General features: G+C 36.1%; 2 protein-coding genes across 3 annotated transcripts in view; one reads left to right on the forward strand and one right to left on the reverse strand.

The window, feature by feature from the left end:
* The window catches only part of LOC136833165 (uncharacterized), a 39,008-nt gene extending 24,669 nt beyond the window's left edge, over window positions 1-14,339 (forward strand). For both annotated transcript variants that reach the window (XM_067094881.1, XM_067094882.1), the window contains exons 4-6: window positions 4,738-4,927; window positions 5,567-5,699; window positions 12,028-14,339. In XM_067094881.1, coding sequence (XP_066950982.1) covers window positions 4,738-4,927; window positions 5,567-5,699; window positions 12,028-12,217 — 513 coding nt within the window. In that variant the 3' untranslated portion in view covers window positions 12,218-14,339. The remainder of the gene's footprint in view (window positions 1-4,737; window positions 4,928-5,566; window positions 5,700-12,027) is intronic.
* Window positions 1-19,126, reverse strand: part of zetaCOP (COPI coat complex subunit zeta) — a 257,001-nt gene that overhangs the window by 80,747 nt on the left and 157,128 nt on the right. The gene's annotated exons all lie outside the window — the stretch shown is intronic.

The raw sequence follows: 19,126 nt of genomic DNA on the forward strand, positions 1-19,126 counted from the left end.
CCTAAGGACTCGAGACTTGATCAGGACCTCCGTAAAGAACTTTTATATTTTTTTGTGTGTGTGGGGGGATTGGGGTGGGAGTAGGGGAAGGGGAATGGGATATTAAGTCAAAGAGGATGACCACTGAGGAACCAGGAGCAAAGTCATGTCGTCCGTCATTTGCAGGGCAACCTTGTTTTTGGGGCCATAGGCTGTCTGGGTCTTGCCGTTTCTCCGGGGAAGGTCAAATGCGGGTTCAAGGTTAGGTGATGACATGGGTTCGTTTCACAGTAGATAGTACAAAGGGCATAAAAAATAGTGAGCGGAATGTCGTAGGGTACAAAAGCATATTTAGGTCAGTTCGTAGGGTCTCCGTTTACTTCCGTCGAAAAAGAAAAGAAAAATGCAGAGAATTATTATTGTATTTAGATCATCAAATGTTTCGTTTTCACACCTATAGGGCAAATTCATTCGTTAGCGAGTTTGGCTGTGGTTATAAATACATTAACTGAATATAACAAGTCTAGTACAACTTAAATATCTCGCTGTTTTTCTTCATTAACATGGTAATAAAACAAACTAATCAATTAAAATGAAAAGACAAGGCGTTATCAAGAAACTAGTAATAAAATGTTTATACCAAGACATTCTTTGGTAACATTAAAACCTTGGGACTGACATCGAAAATGTATCTCTGCCTTAAGCCCTTGCGGAGGTCGACTTTCACCTTTCTTTTAAAATGACCTAAAAACAACCTCTCCGTGGTCAAGCCATTACCGAAATACAACAAAGCAGGTTGGGAAGAACTGAACTGAATACAGAATTTAGGCCAAAGGCCAAACGCTGGGACGTATAAGGTCATTCGTTGCTGAAACGCAAATTGACAGTAAAAGGTTTGAGAGGTTTAACAGGAGGAAAACCTCAAAGCAGTTGCACTATGAATCAATTGTCAGGAGAAGGTGGAAAGTAAGACGGAAGAAAGAGAATATGAAAGGAGGTACAGTAAAAGGACCGAAAGGTGTTGCAGCTAGGGGCCGAATGGACGCTGCAAAGAACCTAAAGTAACGCCTACACGGTGCACTGACGGCACTAGCCCCCTACGCGGAGGTTGGGAAGAAAGAACGAAGGACCTGCATGTGAGATTATTCACTGACTTGTAAGTTAGTGCTATCTACAGATACTCATCATTAATAAACAGCCGCATTCTTTAACTTCTGGTTCATGACGTCAGAGCTGAGGTTTTCTTTCTAATTATCGGAGAAAGTCCCACGAGTGTCGAGCCTTCTTCGTACACCTGGCTGATAGGTCTATGACGTCAAAATACTTTGTAAAACTCTCTCATTAGCCTTTTTTTTTTTTTTTTACATATTTTCCACTGTTCCTATTCTCTCCCTCTGTCTGTCTGTGTGTCTGTCTTGCACAGTCATGCCGGCTTATTTTCTTTTATAACGACTTCAACGATATTTTTCCTCGTCTCATTTACAGTACATTGATCTTCTCAATTGCTCCATAACACCTCTCTCTCTCTCTCTCTCTCTCTCTCTCTCTCTCTCTCTCTCTCTTCTCTCTCATATTTTCCCTCACAACGGATACAATTGTATTTTCCTCGTCTCATACACAGGATATTGATCTTTTCAATTGCTTCATCTCTCTCTCTCACTTTATTCATCTTTTTCTCTCTCGAATACAATTGTATTTTCTCTCTCTCTCTTTTCAATTGTCTTGTCTTGCATAACTATTCACTTTTATTCATATTTTTCCTCACAACGAATACAATTGTATTTTCCTCGTCTCATACACAGAATATTGATCTTTTCAATTGCTTCATCTCTCTCTCTCTCTCTCTCTCATCTTGCATAACTATTCACTTTTATTCATATTTTCCCTTACAACGAATACAACTGTATTTTCTCATCTCATACACAGAATACTGATCTTTTCAATAGCTTCTCTCTCTCATCTCTCTCTCTCTCTCTCTCTCTCTCTCTCTCTCTCTCGTCTATTAGAACTAATCTCCGCACCCGTAGGCCATTACCAAGGAAACTCCTGTCTTAATTGAATAGTCAGAAGCGCCTACCAATCGGACATCACCTGTCGAGTTTCATTGAACATTTAATCGTGATAATAGTAGCAAAATGTGCACAGCCACTGGCCATACACAAACATATAAAGGGAAGAGGAATGATATCACCATTATAATGAATATTCTGTCAATAGCAGCAATAGTAGTAGTAGTAGTAGTAGTAGTAGTACCTATTGTAAATGTAGATTTCAAACACTAACGATGATTTCTATAGGCATCGTCCAAATACTATCTACAATAGTGTCCGTTGAAACAGGAATAGTGTACGCACGTATTTTGTAAAGAGACATCTCATAATGAAGGTGATATCTATGGTCAATATCAAAACAGTATTAGCAACAGATGCAATAGTTGCAGTATAGTGGTAGCAACAGAAGCGGGGAAAAGTTCTTCGATACCTATGAAAATGAATATAATCACGGTTACTGTGATAGAAATAGTTTTTCATTTTCGCCCTGGTGGTAGTTCTTACATAATAATAATAATAATAATAATAATAATAATAATAATAATAATAATAATAATAATAATAATAATAATAATAAGCACTGAGGGGATAAAGCTACCGGACGGGAACAACATCAAACACATAGACGAGACAGGATACAGATACCTGGGAACAGGGCCGGATTAAAGGGGGGGATGCCCAGGGGCCTAGGCCCTGGGCTACCAACCAAGAGGGGGCCTCCCACCAATAAAAACAATACATTTTAATTTAATAATATAGTTTGCATACAGACTATAGTTTATAATATAGTTTATATATAGACTATAGTTTGTAGTGTGTGCAATAGGAGTTGGAAAGGGGGCCTCCCACCAGAGTGGGCCCCAGGCCTCCCACCAGCTTAATCCAGCCCTGCCTGGGAATAAAAGAAGGAGAGGATATAAAACACCAAGAGATGAAGGACACGACCAGGAAAGAATATAAGCAGAGACTTGGGCGATACTCAAGTCAAAGCTAAACGCCGGAAGCATGACGACAGCCATAAACACATGGGCAGAACCAGTAATCAGATACAGCGCAGGAGTAGTGGAGTGGACGAAGGCTGAACTCCGCAGCATAGACTAGAAAACTAGGAAACACATGACAATACACAAAGCACTACACCCATGAACAAGTACAGACAGACTATACATAACACGAAAGGAAGGAGGGAGAGGTCTACTAAGCATAGAGGACCGATTCAACATCGAGAGCAGACATTCCTCCACAGTCAGCAGAGGTTATAATAATAATAATAATAATAATAATAATAATAATAATAATAATAATAATAATAATAATAATAACAGTAGCCCATAAATCCTACTCAAACATTCAGACATTCCCTCCACAGTCAGCAGAGGGTATACTAATAATAATAATAATAATAATAATAATAATAATAACAGTAGCCCATAAATCCTACTCAAACTCGATTAATTCAGACATTCCTCCACAGTCAGCAGAGGGTATACTACATATAATAATAATAATAATAATAATAATAATAATAATAATAATAATAATAATAATAATAATAGCCCATAAATCCTATTAAAAATTATCAGACATTCCCTCCACAGTCAGCAGAGGGTATACTATATAATAATAATAATAATAATAATAATAATAATAATAATAATAATAATAGCCCATAAATCCTACTCAAACCTCGATTAATTCAGACATTCCCTCCACAGTCAGCAGAGGGTATACTACATATAATAATAATAATAATAATAATAATAATAATAATAATAATAATAATAATAATAATAATAATAATAATAGGCCCATAAATCCTATTAAAACCTCGATTAATTCAGACATTCCCTCCACAGTCAGCAGAATATATAATAATAATAATAATAATAATAATAATAATAATAATAATAATAATAATAATAATAATAGCCCATAAATCCTATTAAAACCTCGATTAATTCAGACATTCCTCCACAGTCAGCAGAGGGTATACTAATAATATAATAATAATAATAATAATAATAATAATAATAATAATAATAATAATAATAATAATAATAATAATAATAATAATAATAGCCCATAAATACTCAAACCTCGAATTCAGACATTCCTCCACAGTCAGCACATATAATAATAATAATAATAATAATAATAATAATAATAATAATAATAATAATAATAATAATAATAATAGCCCATAAATCCTATTAAAACCTCGATTAATTCAGACATTCCCTCCACAGTCAGCAGAGGGTATACTACATATAATAATAATAATAATAATAATAATAATACATAATAATAATAATAATAATAATAGCCCATAAATCCTATTAAAACCTCGACAGTCAGACATTCCTCCACAGTCAGCAGATAATAATAATAATAATAATAATAATATAATAATAATAATAATAATAATAATCATAAATCCCCTCAAACCTCGATTAATTCCAGACATTGCCTCCACAGTCGGCAGAGGGTATAATAATAATAATAATAATAATAATAATAATAATAATAATAATAATAAAGCCCATAAACCCTACTCAAACCTCGATTAATTCAGACATTGCCTCCACAGTCGGCAGAGGGTATAATAATAATAATAAATAATAATAATAATAATAATAATAATAATAATAATAATAATAGCCCATAAATCCTACTCAAACCTCGAATAATCCAGACATTCCCTCCACAGTCAGCAGCGCGCCGCCTGGGTCGGTCCCTGGGAGCCCTGGAGGACGACACCAAGAAGTCAAAGCTCCTGCAGCAGGAGACGTCGAAGCTCAAGCGAGATTACGGCCATTTACTTCGCGACGAAGAGGCAGACGATGAACACGAGGACGACGACGAGGCCTACTTCGCCAAAACTTTCAAGGGAAAGTCACGTAAGAATCAAGCTCCTTTAGTTTTACTCTCCTCCATAAAGGAGGTTCTGCATTCATCTCAATTTGTCTGGTTGTTTTCATGTTGAAACGACAAGCTCATTTCGTTTTCCCCTCCTCCACAAAGGAGGTTATGTATAGTCTTTATTCGTCTGGTTGTTTTCATGTCGAAACGACAAGCTCATTTGGTTTTACTCTCCTTCCTCTAAGGAGGTTATGTATACATCTTTATTTGTCACGTTGTTTTTATGTTGAAACGACATGCTCATTTGGTTTTACCCTCCTCCATAAGGTGTTTTATGTATACACCTTTAGTTGTCTGGTTCTTTTCATGTTCATATCTTCATTTAATGTTTTAACGCCTTATATTTCAAATTTCCGTCATAATAGTTCAGAATTCAGGGAAGATACCCTCTCATAAACATATTTCAGTAAAAATTATAACTGCATCATTAGAAAAATTCTAGAAACCTTTTATTAAATCAAACGGGCAATGTAACCATAATCTTTAAAGAAACTCAAAACTGAGACATATATCATACCGGCATAAAAGTCATGTTTACTGTATAGATTCCAATTTATTTTGTTATTATGACTCAGGTTTCACGAAAGAAATTCTTGACCATATTCTTCTGTTTGCAGAGATTTATATCCGAACCACAGCGTTCCACTTCGACCTACACGCTTGCCTGCCCAAATTCATCTGTGAAATTCACGCTCACCATGTCTCCAGTGACCTCACGGAGCTCGAAAAGGATATCATTGGCTTATTCAGGTGAGAGAGAGAGAGAGAGAGAGAGAGAGAGAGAGAGAGAGAGAGAGAGAGAGAGAGAGAGAGAGAGAGAGAGAATATCTGAAGACAGATTCTGGATTTTTCCTGGGACATGCAACCCTAACCGGTCCGAAATTTTCAATAATTTTACAAATGACACCTTCATACCCGCAAATAACACATTAACATGGAATTTACTTCTCCTTGGGAATTAACCGTAAACAGAATCATACAGAAATCCTCCTATATACCTTCATAAAGGCAGGATTTGAACATATTTATATATATATATATATATATATATATATATATATATATATATATATATATATATATATATATATATATACATATACTGTATATTACCTGTACACGTGGAACCATTGTAATCGGTGTGAAGAATTGATAGACTCAACAGGAAGTAACAAGGGTGGCACTGAGACATCCAGAAATGGTGAGCAAGAACGACAGTAAAACATTTGAAGGACAGGAGAAGCAAAGACATCGATGGATGCTTGATAGCAGTGTAAAACATTCTATTGCGAGGACGGGAAAGGACGCAAGAACATTATAGCTAGGGCGGGTACACAGTATCTCGTAAAACAACTCCCATACTTGAGAGTCCACAAAACGAACTTTGCTAATGTCGTATTTTGTTTCTCGTTTGTATAGGTATAAGAGTTTACCGAGTTCACAGAAACATACGAAGGAGGATAAATTGTACTTGGAAAAACGACAGCTTCTTTTAAGGAACGTTTGCTAAAAATCTTTGATAATTATACACACACACACACACACACACACACACACACACATACACATATATATATATATATATATATATATATATATATATATATATATATATATATATATATATAAATATTTATATATATATATTAAAATGAGATATATATATATTTATTCCACTAACAGGACTTTCAGTTAGAAAGTTTGTAAACTTTTCCTGAATAAATATCTCCGCTAGAATTTATCCAGTTTTAATGAGGTCCAGTTAGTGTGTTTGTATATATATATATATATATATATAGAATATATATATATATATATATATTATATATATATATATATATATATATATATTATAATATATCCAGTTTTATATGATATCCATATATATATATATTATATATATAAACTACTTGTTGAATTCTTCACCCCTTTTTGATACGCTTGTCACTAAAAAGCCTGAGATCCGAATGCAAGAATATACAGAAATTCTTAATTTCCTTGCATTTGGATCTCAGGCTTTGTAGTGACGACCGTATCCAAAAAGTGTGAAAAAGAATATATACATATATATATATGCGTGTGTGTGTCACGAAAGCAGTAAAAGTCCTACAAAACATTTAGCGTTCATGCACCGCATAAAGCATTACTGCTGTCATGGAAAGAAGCGCAGCAGTGCGCAACATCTTTCAAATAAAACTCCAAGCGTTCCAATTTAAAGCGAAAGGCGTTCAGTTCCGTCTACCTATGAAAATAAAAATACGTCTAGATAAGGCCTCGTTAAAAACCGCAAAAGCATCAGACACTAAAAATTAAAGAAAAAAGTATATTCGATATGTTCCTAAATTTACTCATTAATTCTTCTACGATGTCGTGTCTGGCAGCGTCCTGGCCCGGGAAAGAAATGTTTGTCCTTCGTATCCGTCATGGGACGACTTTTCCGCCTCTCATGGGACGACTTTTCCTTTTCCTTCTTTCCGTTACCAGACTTCATTCCTGAGTCGGCATTGGGGGGAGGGCTAAAGGGAATGAGCTATTTACCTTTTTTCATGGACATGTTTGGGTGGATGTCAATTTAGGGGAAAATGGCTGTTCAGCGACACTTTTCACACTCTTTTTTAGTTTTCTGTAAAAGAAAACTTGTGCCGGCTTTGTCTGCCGTCCGCACTTTATGCTGTCCGCCCTCACATCTTAAAAACTTCGGAGGCTAGAGGGCTGCAAATTGGTGCGTTGATCATCCACCCTCCAATCATCAAACATGCCAAATTGCAGTCTTCTAGCCTCAGTAGTTTTTATTTTATTTAAGGTTAACGTTAGCCACAATCGTGCTTCTGGCAACGATACAGGATAGGCCACCACGGAGACGTGATTAAAGTTTCATGGACCGTGGCTCATACAGCATTATACGGAGACCACCGAAAGATAGATCTAGATTCGGTGGCCTTGATTAGACGCCGTAGCAGCTGTACAGAAAACTCGATTGCTCGGCGCATTTTTTACTTGTTTTATTTGCTTATATTTCTCTGCGGCTTCTAGGTGTTATTCTTAATCTGTTAATTTTTCTCTGCCATTTCGAAGCCTAATTCTTAATCTGCCTGTTTTTGTTTTGGCATGTGTTCAAGTCCTAATCTGCGTGAATCTGCAATAAAATTCTGATTTCAATAATGAAATGCTGAAATAAAATAAAATATGGTGGATTTTGTTAAAAATGTTTCCTGTTTTTCTCGACTACCAAAGATAATTCGCTAAATATGTAATTCTGGTCTATCAGAAAGTTTTCACTGTGAAGACTTTTGGTTCTATATCGTTTGCTTTTAGTTTTCTAAAAAGAAAACTATTTGCCGGCTTTGTCTGTCCATCTGCACTTTTTCTGTCCTCCCTCTGATCTTAAAAACTAATGAGGCTAGAGGACTGCAAAATGGTATGTTGATCATCCACCCTCCAATCATCAAACATACCAAATTGCAGCCCTCTAGTCTTAGTAGATTTTATTCCATTTAAGGTTAAAGTTAGCCATAATCGTGCTTCTGGCAACGATATAGGACAGGCCACCACCAGGTCGTGGTTAGCGTTTCGTGGGCCGCGGCTCATACAGCATTTTACAGCGACCAACAAAGATAGATCTATTTTCGGTGGCCTTGATTATACGCAGTAGCGGCTTTACAGAAAACTCGATTGCGCCGAAGAAACTTCGACGCACTTTTTACTTGTTTTATATATACCGCAATTAAGGTTCTCCTCTACAGCGATGTGAAAAGCGAAGGCAGGAAATTTGGTAACGATGAAACCAGATATGAGAACTCAAATTGCAAACCTCAAGTTAATGGCTGTTTGTTGCCAGTATAAGACGTTCATTATTCTTCTCCCTTTACGAAGAGCATATTACAGAGCAATTCAAGGGAAGGAAAATAGGGATTTTTTTTACAATGAACATAGTTGATTCGTGGACTACGAGATATGAATTTATAAAGATATTTTAAGAGTTGGACTCTACGGAATAGTTGAGTCCCGAGTATATAAAAGCCTGGACGAAATCGTTAGTGTCTACTTAGATGCCCAGTGACTCCAGTTATGGAGATTTTCATGAAAAACAACGGGAAGCAAGAAAACAGCTAAACTAAAACAGTTCACCCAACCTAACATGTCAGTTTTAAAGCTTGTACCCCACCAAATCAAAGTTCTATTATTCAGGAATCTTAGCTATTTAAAGGAAAGTCAATGTCGTGGATTTGGAAATGTTTCTAATTAGAAGGCAAGGATAGCTTCTGGTCACATCCACGATCCAAAGTCTGTTTCAGTTCCTGTACTTAATAGATATTAAACAGAAGGCTACACTGAACTTTCGCCAGTTAAGGAAAGTCGTACTTCAAAACTATGGACGGGAGTAAAACTAAGACTGGCTTTGTTAAGAGGAAAAACTCAGTTTCTCCGTGGCCAAAATAGCATCCTTACACTACCTATGATTTGACCTATCTTCCTACGCCACTTACTGTATTCCTCACCCAGTTCTTTCTTAGACTAAACTCTACCCGACATTCCCATTTTCTAATCAGCTCTCAAAGGCAAGTCCACACTTTTCAGGAGTCTAAAATTGCACAGGCTTCAGAAGGCATTTCCCACAAGAATAAGCCAGGTATAACGTCTATTCTTATATTCTGAAGAAGAGTCTATTCCTTCACCTCGTTCTGATGACAATGATTTTATCAAGGCCAAGAGAGACAAGGTCCACCCAATTGGGTGGAGTCGCCTCCCACTTGGGGTAACTACGTAGGCGATGGCGTATCTTAGAGGTACCTGCTCAAGGTCCCTTTTTTCGTTTTCTTTACGGGAATTCAGTTGCTGACGCAATAAGGAGGTAGACAAAGCTCCGTCTATATGGGAGATTTGGGCGGAAGTGAGCAGACCTTCTCTTTCTCTTGGCCTTGGATTTTATTACATATACGTCTACCATAGTTATGACGCTAGCCTTACCTTAAAATTCATTTCCTACAACATGTCAACTGATATGTTTCGTCTCATAACCAGCAGCTGTAGACTCAAGTAAAACAAGAACTTATCCATTCTAGCTTTTAGCGCCAATGTAAACATCTGCCAAAGGTTTCGCGGAATGAATTACTGTTTAAAACAGGAATGAAAAGTTCTGACACGAAGTTCTATCAGCCAAACCTACTGTCTATACATTTACCCAGCCTTCTTGCATTCTGATTTCCAGTTTCATATCTAAGTGCTTCATATTCGACAAATAAGACCTTTGTATTATTTGCATTTTATAGATTTTTTAAAACTATTTTCAGTGATGAGTATACTATATTCTCATGATTAATATACTATATACTCTTTTAACGTATTCTCAACTGAAACTCATTTTTATTCTTGCTTAATCCTGTCTGAAACTAAGTAGGCTATATATTTGATTAGGATCAACTTTACATGTTAAATGTTGAAGTTGAAATTCGGCAGAATAGCATTTCCTTTGACCATGCTTTCGAAAGTGGCCTTGCAGAAATAACTATTATTTAAGGTAATTTTGCCGTATTTCTCCCAGATAAAGTGCTTAGAAGGCGATTCAAACTTTCTTTGGTTCCGTGAATCATGACTTGAAAGTATATAAGAATATAAGTTCGTCTGGTCGACTGATAAATCTGTACAGTGATTTTGTTTCTTGAATATTTTTCTATAAAATGATTTCGTTATGACTGAAATAAACTACAGATTTATAATACTGCGAAGGTTATCTATGGACTTGACCGAAACTGTTGCTAAGCATCTAACAGGTAATGATGAGAAATGGGGATCATTTCTAAGGACACACGGAGGCTAGTCACATGGAAGGACCAGTTTTCAGTTAGGAAACAGAGCCGATATGTTACATGACCGTCAAAAATACTTTTAATGTTGGCAATACCCGAGAAAGGACTGGTAAACGTAGCACGTTTCTTCAGGATAGGAACAGAGTTTCAAATCACTGTCAGGGCTATAAATCATTGTCTGGCGTCCTGATCATAATTATACTAAATTCTGTACAGATATTAGGCTATTGAGGGACATATTTTTAAGGGTTGTTCATAAAGTAGGACTACCAGCAGTTTCAAATTGTAGGTATGAGACGACTGGTGTTATCAGGATATCTGATGAAAACGTTTTTCGGATGAACAAAATAGAACACAAAAACACCACCATTTTAATGTCTCCAAGAAGAATAAAAAAAACCCGCGCAAAAAAAATATATTATGAATTATAAGCAATATTTGCGAGTGATATTAGGATTAGATCTGTACTTTTGTATATGTATGCCCTTAGGTAAAATAAAAAAAAAAAAATTCTGAAGGAAAAAATATATGAAAAACTCTTTAAACCAAGTCAGCTTGTTTTTCATTCAAAACATGTATACGTAGCTTTCATATCTCTGTGCAGTGAAATACTTCTTTCTCTGCATCTTTTCCCACTTCTATGTGGGGTCGATGTTTCTGACGGCTTTCCTCCTCCACCTGGCTCTGTCAAACACATCGTCCTCTGACAATTGTTTGTCTCTCAGTCTTCTTTCACTACGTCCATCCACCTTCGCTTCGGTCTGCGGTGAAATACGTGCATGGCATATTTGCCAAAAACATCCGTCGATGTACTGTTATAAATGAATAACTCCGGTGTAAGATCAGCCAACTACAATTTACTCCAATCTTGATTTTCTTGATTTTATAACGAGTGTAAATCGAGAACGAGACAACTGACTAATAAAAATGTGTATTCATGTTACTATCATAACGCTTCCCAACGGAAACCAAGGTGCCCTTACCTAGCGATGGGCTTTGCTCACGAATCCATGCCCTGTGCCCCCGATAAATGAATAAATAAATAAGTAAATATATTAATAAATAAATACAAAATAAATAAATAAAGACAAATAACTAAATAAATACAAAATAAATAAATAAGTAAATATATTAAAAAATAAATACAAAATAAATAAATAGAGACAGAAATAAATAAATTAATAAATAAATGTGTAAATAAAAACATCAGTTTAAGCATTCATCGAAAGAAACGTACAACAATGGAACATTCATTGCCTTTTTCTTTCCAGGAACTACGTCGTGCTGGAAGGCCCGGGCTCCCCGGTCTACACGTACCAGCTGGCAGCCCACATGGGGCAGCTGGTAACGGGTCTGGAGCCCTCTCCCTGTCAAGATCTGTATCCCATGTGTCCTCTCTCCAGACACCAGCTCCTCGACATTCTGAGAAACGTGAAGACTTCCAGGAGGATGTTCTACTAATTCCAGGCAACGACAACGGCGGCGCACAAGCTTTTTTTGGAAGTTGACGAGTTCGAGCGAGATTTCATCAGTTCTGGGGAATGGAGAGGATCTGCCGTTACTTCATCCTGGTGTTTGAATGTGTAATGAAACTCTTATTGATGACATTTGGAGTCTGTTTCTATGGTTCAGTGATTCTCAACCGGAGGGGGGGGGGGTTTGGATTTCAGAGTTCCGAGGTGGGGAACTGTGGCCAAGAATTTTTAGCATTATATGCATATTATTTGGAATGCACCTTTTGAGGCAGGCAATTTTGGAAAGGGTTGTGGGGGGGGGGGGGGAGGGCGGGAATGACATTCTGACATACTGTGAAAGGGTGCATGGGCCAAAAAAGGTTGAGAACCACTGCTAGTATAGTTAATACCCACATCCAGAAGGGATCAGGGAAGGGGAAAGGGGAAACATTTTGCATTCCAGTATTGTGATAATCCTTGCAACATTCCTGCCCGTGGAAGTTATTCGTCCATCAAGATGACGTCTTGCAATCTGGCAAAACCTTAGCATGTTCAGTTGCTCTCGTGCAACTGGAGATACTTTGAGAGCTAAGTGTGATAGTAATCCGGGATGTCATTCCTACATTTAATTTATAAGTAAGATAAAGGTTAACAGATCAGTAGTGCCTCTGGTATATTCATCTTATTATAAAGAGATGGTTTTAATCAAAAGTGTGAAATCAAACAACTCCAGAATGTCAGTGACCTCAATATTTTTTTTTTTTTTTACCATTGTGGTCGCATAAGTGAACTGACGGGTGATCAGGGTAGCCTTAGATTTTAAGGTCCATTCCGAAAGCAAGATATGAAGTAACATATTTCGGTAAGAGAAATAAGGACAGAATCGAAACAGTACTTGTATCTCTCTGTCGACACCGATACAGCTTCCATATTTCAGCTAGTCATAGTTTTCCCCCCAAAACGAGTCTTGCACGACGCATTTCGTGCAGGTGGCAAATAGAATAATAAAATAATAAAAAGATATTTACATGTCGCTGGTCGTCTTCGATAAACCAAAAGCTTGATATTGTGGTAACAGTTCCTCCAATACTTTTTGTTTTAAATGATCCTTCGCTAGCCATGGTTTCATTCACATGATTTTATATATATATATTCTTTTATTCAGGAGAATAATAAAAAAAGATGTTTATCAATGCAGACCTTATCATGCAAGGAGATTCATCATGAGCAAGATTACCGGACGAACCAACGAATCTAAATCGATGAATTCGGAATCGATGTAAACACGACAATGGCAATTTGTTTTCTCTTCGTTTTTGTACGAGTTCCTAACTGACGACCTTCTCTTACATCATTGGTCGATGTCGTCCGCGTATTTTTCTGTCGTCAATATAAGGGGTCGGCTAATAACAATAAACAATAACAAATAATATTAAAAATAACCAGTCGCTATATTCATAAGAATGAACTTTCTGGGACCAATCTTGCTAGGGAAATGAAAACAACAAATGATACTAAACCAATCAACACGAAGATCAGTGACGATGTCAGCAGTGTGCTGCATTTTGTCTAAAATGAAAAAAAGTGCATTAAAAAACTGGTATATTTCATTCTTTAGGTGATGTAAAATGTGCTCAATTACGTACTGCAGAAGTCACAATTCGAGATGCTTTCAACGGGAGCACAGGGAGGCTGACGATCATAAAACCAATTACAGTACTTCGAGGCTTCTGGCCAACCTCCCTTTGCTAGTCTAGATGCGATCAGAGGGACTTATTTTTTTATACTCATTTTAGAGGTGCAGCGATGATGCTTGTTAAGCTAATTATAGAGTGGGGTTTTTTTTTAGTGTGCGTACTGTAAAAATAAGCAAGAACAAATAGGTGTCACAAGTTGATATATTAAGACTTCATTCTAGTAGCTGGTAAAATAATTTTGTGTGCTGAAATTGTTAAATTTTTATTTCTTTTGTCTATTTCGGCTAGCTTTTAAACAAACGAACCCACGCTAGATTTGCTTTGCAAGCATGTTGTTATATGAAAACATATCCAATTAATACTTACTTACTCTGTACATACTTGCAATATTCTTATGTATTACGTTAAGTTTATATAAATCCAGTAAAACTATATTTGTCTTAGTGAACATCCTTTTCTTTCTCATTATTTATCTTAAGTTCATTTATTATGTTTTCTTTTTCACATTAATTCTTGTTTCGGTATAGGTTTAAAGTGGAGAAAGATAAGACTATTTGATGATAGTTTCTGGCTATTAAGGAAATGAAAACTTCAATTTCATCTATTTGCTATTGGCTAGTTATCTCTCGAGCGTATGACCTTATTACATACATACATAAACATATTTATTTGCCTTCAGTTATGTATGATTGCGATTATTCGTGACAGAAATTCAGGAAAAGTAATATAACTCATTCTTCAGTAGTTCCACTTTCAGATGGAGTGAGGAAGAACTGCAAAAGTTCGCAGCGAAATGTGCAATGAAATGACTAATGTTTGACCTTTTTCAACTCAGCATTCTTGTCTATATTTAGCGAGTTTAAATGTGATTCAAGGTGAGCAGTGATAAAATCTCAGTTTCAGTAACAACAGTAATCCCTATTCTGCCCGTCAGAATTTTAACAACATATCTCAAGAATATATGATAGGATTTTCATTACATTTTGGTGGTAACATTCACCTGGTGACTATCTCCATTTGGCAGAAATATTTTTCACAGATGAAGATTTTGAATAACTTATATAGAAAAATCTAAAATTATTCATCCATACAGACTAAAGGTAATTACCTTGAAAGGTTTATAGAGTTGCTGTAAAGCCAGTTTACAGAGATTAGAAACAATCAATACAATAATCCTTGCTTGGAAAAATGGCTACAACTTGGTATTGACCGGAGAATTCTGCATCTCGGTATTTGGAGTAATTGAATTATTGCAGTACAGTAAGAATGACAGTTTTTATTTGTTACAGAAATTAGCGATGCTAATGGCTCCCACATGGAGAATTGTTCCACTAAATTTAAAACAAAGACCTATGGAATATGATCTCCAGATCATCATCTGTAAATCCAGTAAGCCTTACACACAATCTCTAATCTTGTGGTAGCATTATAAAATCTATTCTAAGGTATGAAAAAGAAATCCTGAGTTAAAGGTAACACAAAACACTGTCAAGTGTTCAGACTTAACAAGAACACGTGAACACACAGTGAAAACACGATACAAGATCGTCAAATGAAAAATGTCCTAAACTACTAAGGCCTGTCCACACTAGGAAACATTGTTTGGAAACATTGTTTGCAAACAGTTTCCAAGCTGTTTGCAAATTGTTTTCAAACTGTTTACAAACATTTCCAAGAAACTGTCTGCAAACAGTTTGCAAACTTTGTTTCCAAACAATGTTTCCCAGTGTGAACAGGCCTTTAGGGTTCAGTATAGAAGTCACTGACCCGTTCCAGATCTCTGTACTACCTTGTCTTTGGGGTTAACGATCATGTTAGAAGAAACAACTGAAAAAAATAATTAATAAAACTTATATTTTAAGAGGTCAACAATCATTTTACAGGAAAAAACATAAAAAATAATAAATAAAACTTAATCTTATTTTCAAAGTCAACAATCAAGGTACCATCAACAACCCAACAATCCAGTAGTTATACGGTCGATCATTAAATTCAACTGATAGGTGTAACTAACAAAAATCCGCAGCAATAAGATAACGCAACTATATCATCATGTTTATTTTTCTTCTATAACGGTTAACTAGCAATTAATTCAAAGGCAGCTCTAAATCTCCAGACTTACAGCTTTGGTTAAGTCGTTTTAGATGAAACTACTGTGCATTTCAGGGCCGTGTCTAATTGATTTTCGTCGATAAAATCTTACCAAAGCACCGGATATGGATTGTATTTTGGAAATAGCTATTTGAAGCCACAGCCTAATTGGCAAAAATGTGCAGTGATATCTAATGTTGATAATTAAGGCACTTATCAGAGTAAATCAAAGATATTTAAAGGGAAACTTAGCTAAATGTAGCAGGCTCTTAGATAGAGGCTGGTAAAACGTCATCACTGAAGGCCCTTCCATTCATTGATACTGTGGTACGACGTACTTTACTAGACACCTCGCCCATATACTTTGTGAATGAAGACTCAGACGTTGGTAGTAGTAGTAGTAATAGTATAGTATATGGAATTCTTATATTGTTTCACACGTTCAAACACCTACCCTGCATACTTTCTCTCTCTCTCTCACTCACAGCTTTTTGATGAGTCATGTCTCTAAGTAGAATACAATATGGGAATGTGCATCAAATGAGAATATTAATTGTGTAACACAGTTCCATGGCGCAATTCACGTTTCCTTTAACTTAAATATGTACCAGGTCTTACTCTAACACTCTCTGTGAAAACACCCATCGTTACCCGGAAGTTTCTGTTGCTTCATACTGTCTCCTCAAAAGTTGCGGTTCACGTGCACCTGCTTAGTCCTGCTAAATGAATGTAACAGAACGCAAGTGTTCTAACCTTAACTTCCTTGATGCGTGATCTGTCCCATAATAAATCCACAGTGCTTGGTATAGCACACTATTCCCCCTGTGTCAGTTTTGTTGTTTCTATACGCTTGGTTCATTTACTTGGAACTGACACTAATGTTTGATGTAGGGTTGTTGAGTGGTTATCGGTGAGTCTCTATATTCCCGGTTTTTGAGGCTACCCATTCTTTCAATTTTCAGTTATTTTGATAATATATTTCATTTAATCATAACTACATTGTAGTGCTGAATGAAATTCTTAACTCATAGTCCAAGCGCTTGGGATATGCCATAAATTTTATAATCCAGTTATCCATTGATTATATTGAACTTTATTGAAACTGAAGGAAATATGAAATAAAAAAAAACAAATACTGTAATATAAAATTATGTAAAAGGATATGCTATTGTTTGTTTAAGATTAAGCCAGCCTTGTGTGAATCAGGGTCTTGCGCACTTTGAGCAGACCATAAGTGAAGAACTTTCGATGGAAATAGAGAAAATAGAATTTCGATAATTATTGCATATCCTACTCAAGGTATTGCTTATTGTACAAGATGGTCAAATATTTGTGTTTCTACAATCATTAACATACTATTGGGAACCTTGCTATTACGTCTGATGTCATAGTTTAAGTCACAACTAGCCTCTCTCTAGGTGCTTACTAAATTTAACTAAGTTTCCATTTAAATTTCTTTGATTTACTCTGATAAGTGCCTTAATTATCCACACTGGACATCACTGCATATTTTTGCCAATTAGGATGTGGCCTCAAATAGCTATTTCCGAAATACTGTCCACATCCGATTCTTTGGTAAGATTTTATCGACGAAAAGCTATTAGACACCACCCTGAAATGCACAGTAGTATATTTAAAAGAACATCAGATGTATCTCCTGATTTCCTGAGCCTATATTGGATATTAGGAGGCAATCGCACAGATTAAAGGTGTTCATACGGAGTGTCAAAATCAACTTTTTGGTGACCGTAGAAACCATTAAAAGGATAGACACTGGTCGTTAAGTACTCGAACCAACACGCTTTATAGCCTTTGAAACAAGAACTAGCTAGCTCCTACGCTCCTCTGGAAAACGGTCAAGTGCACCGTGTTTACAGACATCCATTTCGAACAATAAAGACAAAACATTATCGAAATGTTCTCTACCTTAAATAATAATAATATTTTTGATATGAACTTGGAAGAACAAGGACAAGGACTATTTTTTTTATTTCTTTGCCTCAAAAGCCACGAGGAATGCCAGGAAAGTGGCCCAGCCACTCTGGATCCGTAGATGGATGATCTCAACATCTCTGCTAAATAATGTAGGCGTATTATTTCCAGTAATTTCTTATCAGAATTATCAATAATATTTTTCCTATAGATCAGTAAAAAAATGTTATATTGCCATTTTCAACGAAGTTTTGGCTAGTCTCTCGGGATCGATTTTGTCGACATGAATTCAAATTCTCAATTTATGATGCCATACCCATCTACACAAATCTTCAAATCAAGGTGGGTTCCTTGTACGAATTTTCCTAGTCCATGAGATGGAACACTTAAAATTTCCAATAGTATCCCCGTTACTCTTTTTTTTTTTTCTAAATAAGATCATGATCAATAATACACGACATGTTTATGCTAGTGCAACCACCTTGTAAAATACAAAGCTTTCCTGAATACTTCAAAAACCCTTAAAAATCTGGAACAAGTTGCAGTGGGTAACAAATTGGTCCCAGTAGACGGTGCTGATATACTCACTATTAGTTTCTAGTTGCTATAAGATTCTATCCGAACACTTTTTTTGTTTAATCAGCCCTTCCTGGAATGTATAAATAGTAGTCTTTTGGCGACAACCGTCAAGAGGTGCTTGAAAAAAAGACCACAGAACAGAGAACGAATATATTTAAGAACTCCGCACACAGTTTCGGAGCGTCATGCCCCCTCTTCAGTGTCTCCGGAAAAGTTGTAGGTTTCTTAAACATATTTGGTCTCCCATGTTGTATTTTTTTTTCAAGTTTCAAAGGACGATGCTGATCAGTTAACAGTCAAAGGGGGCCAAAAACTCCTTGACTTTCAACCGTGGCAGAAACATCTATTTGAACTGTCCAGTTAATGGACCTGATATAACAGTTGGCCCCCATTCAAATGGAGAAAATCAGAAGAATGACAGAATTCTACAGCTGACCTGACAGGCATATCAGTAATACCTGGTTTACGTCTGTGCATGATGTTTAAATACAGTGAGACTGTATCAAACGTTTTCTCCAACGGCCAGTCAAAAATAATTTTTTATATTGACTTGAAGCATAAACATAAAGTCTGAATAAACTGTCACAGTCGCTGTCCTAATAGCAATGAATATACTG

Source organism: Macrobrachium rosenbergii, chromosome 51, assembly GCF_040412425.1.
Source record: "Macrobrachium rosenbergii isolate ZJJX-2024 chromosome 51, ASM4041242v1, whole genome shotgun sequence".
NCBI lineage: Eukaryota > Metazoa > Arthropoda > Malacostraca > Decapoda > Palaemonidae > Macrobrachium > Macrobrachium rosenbergii.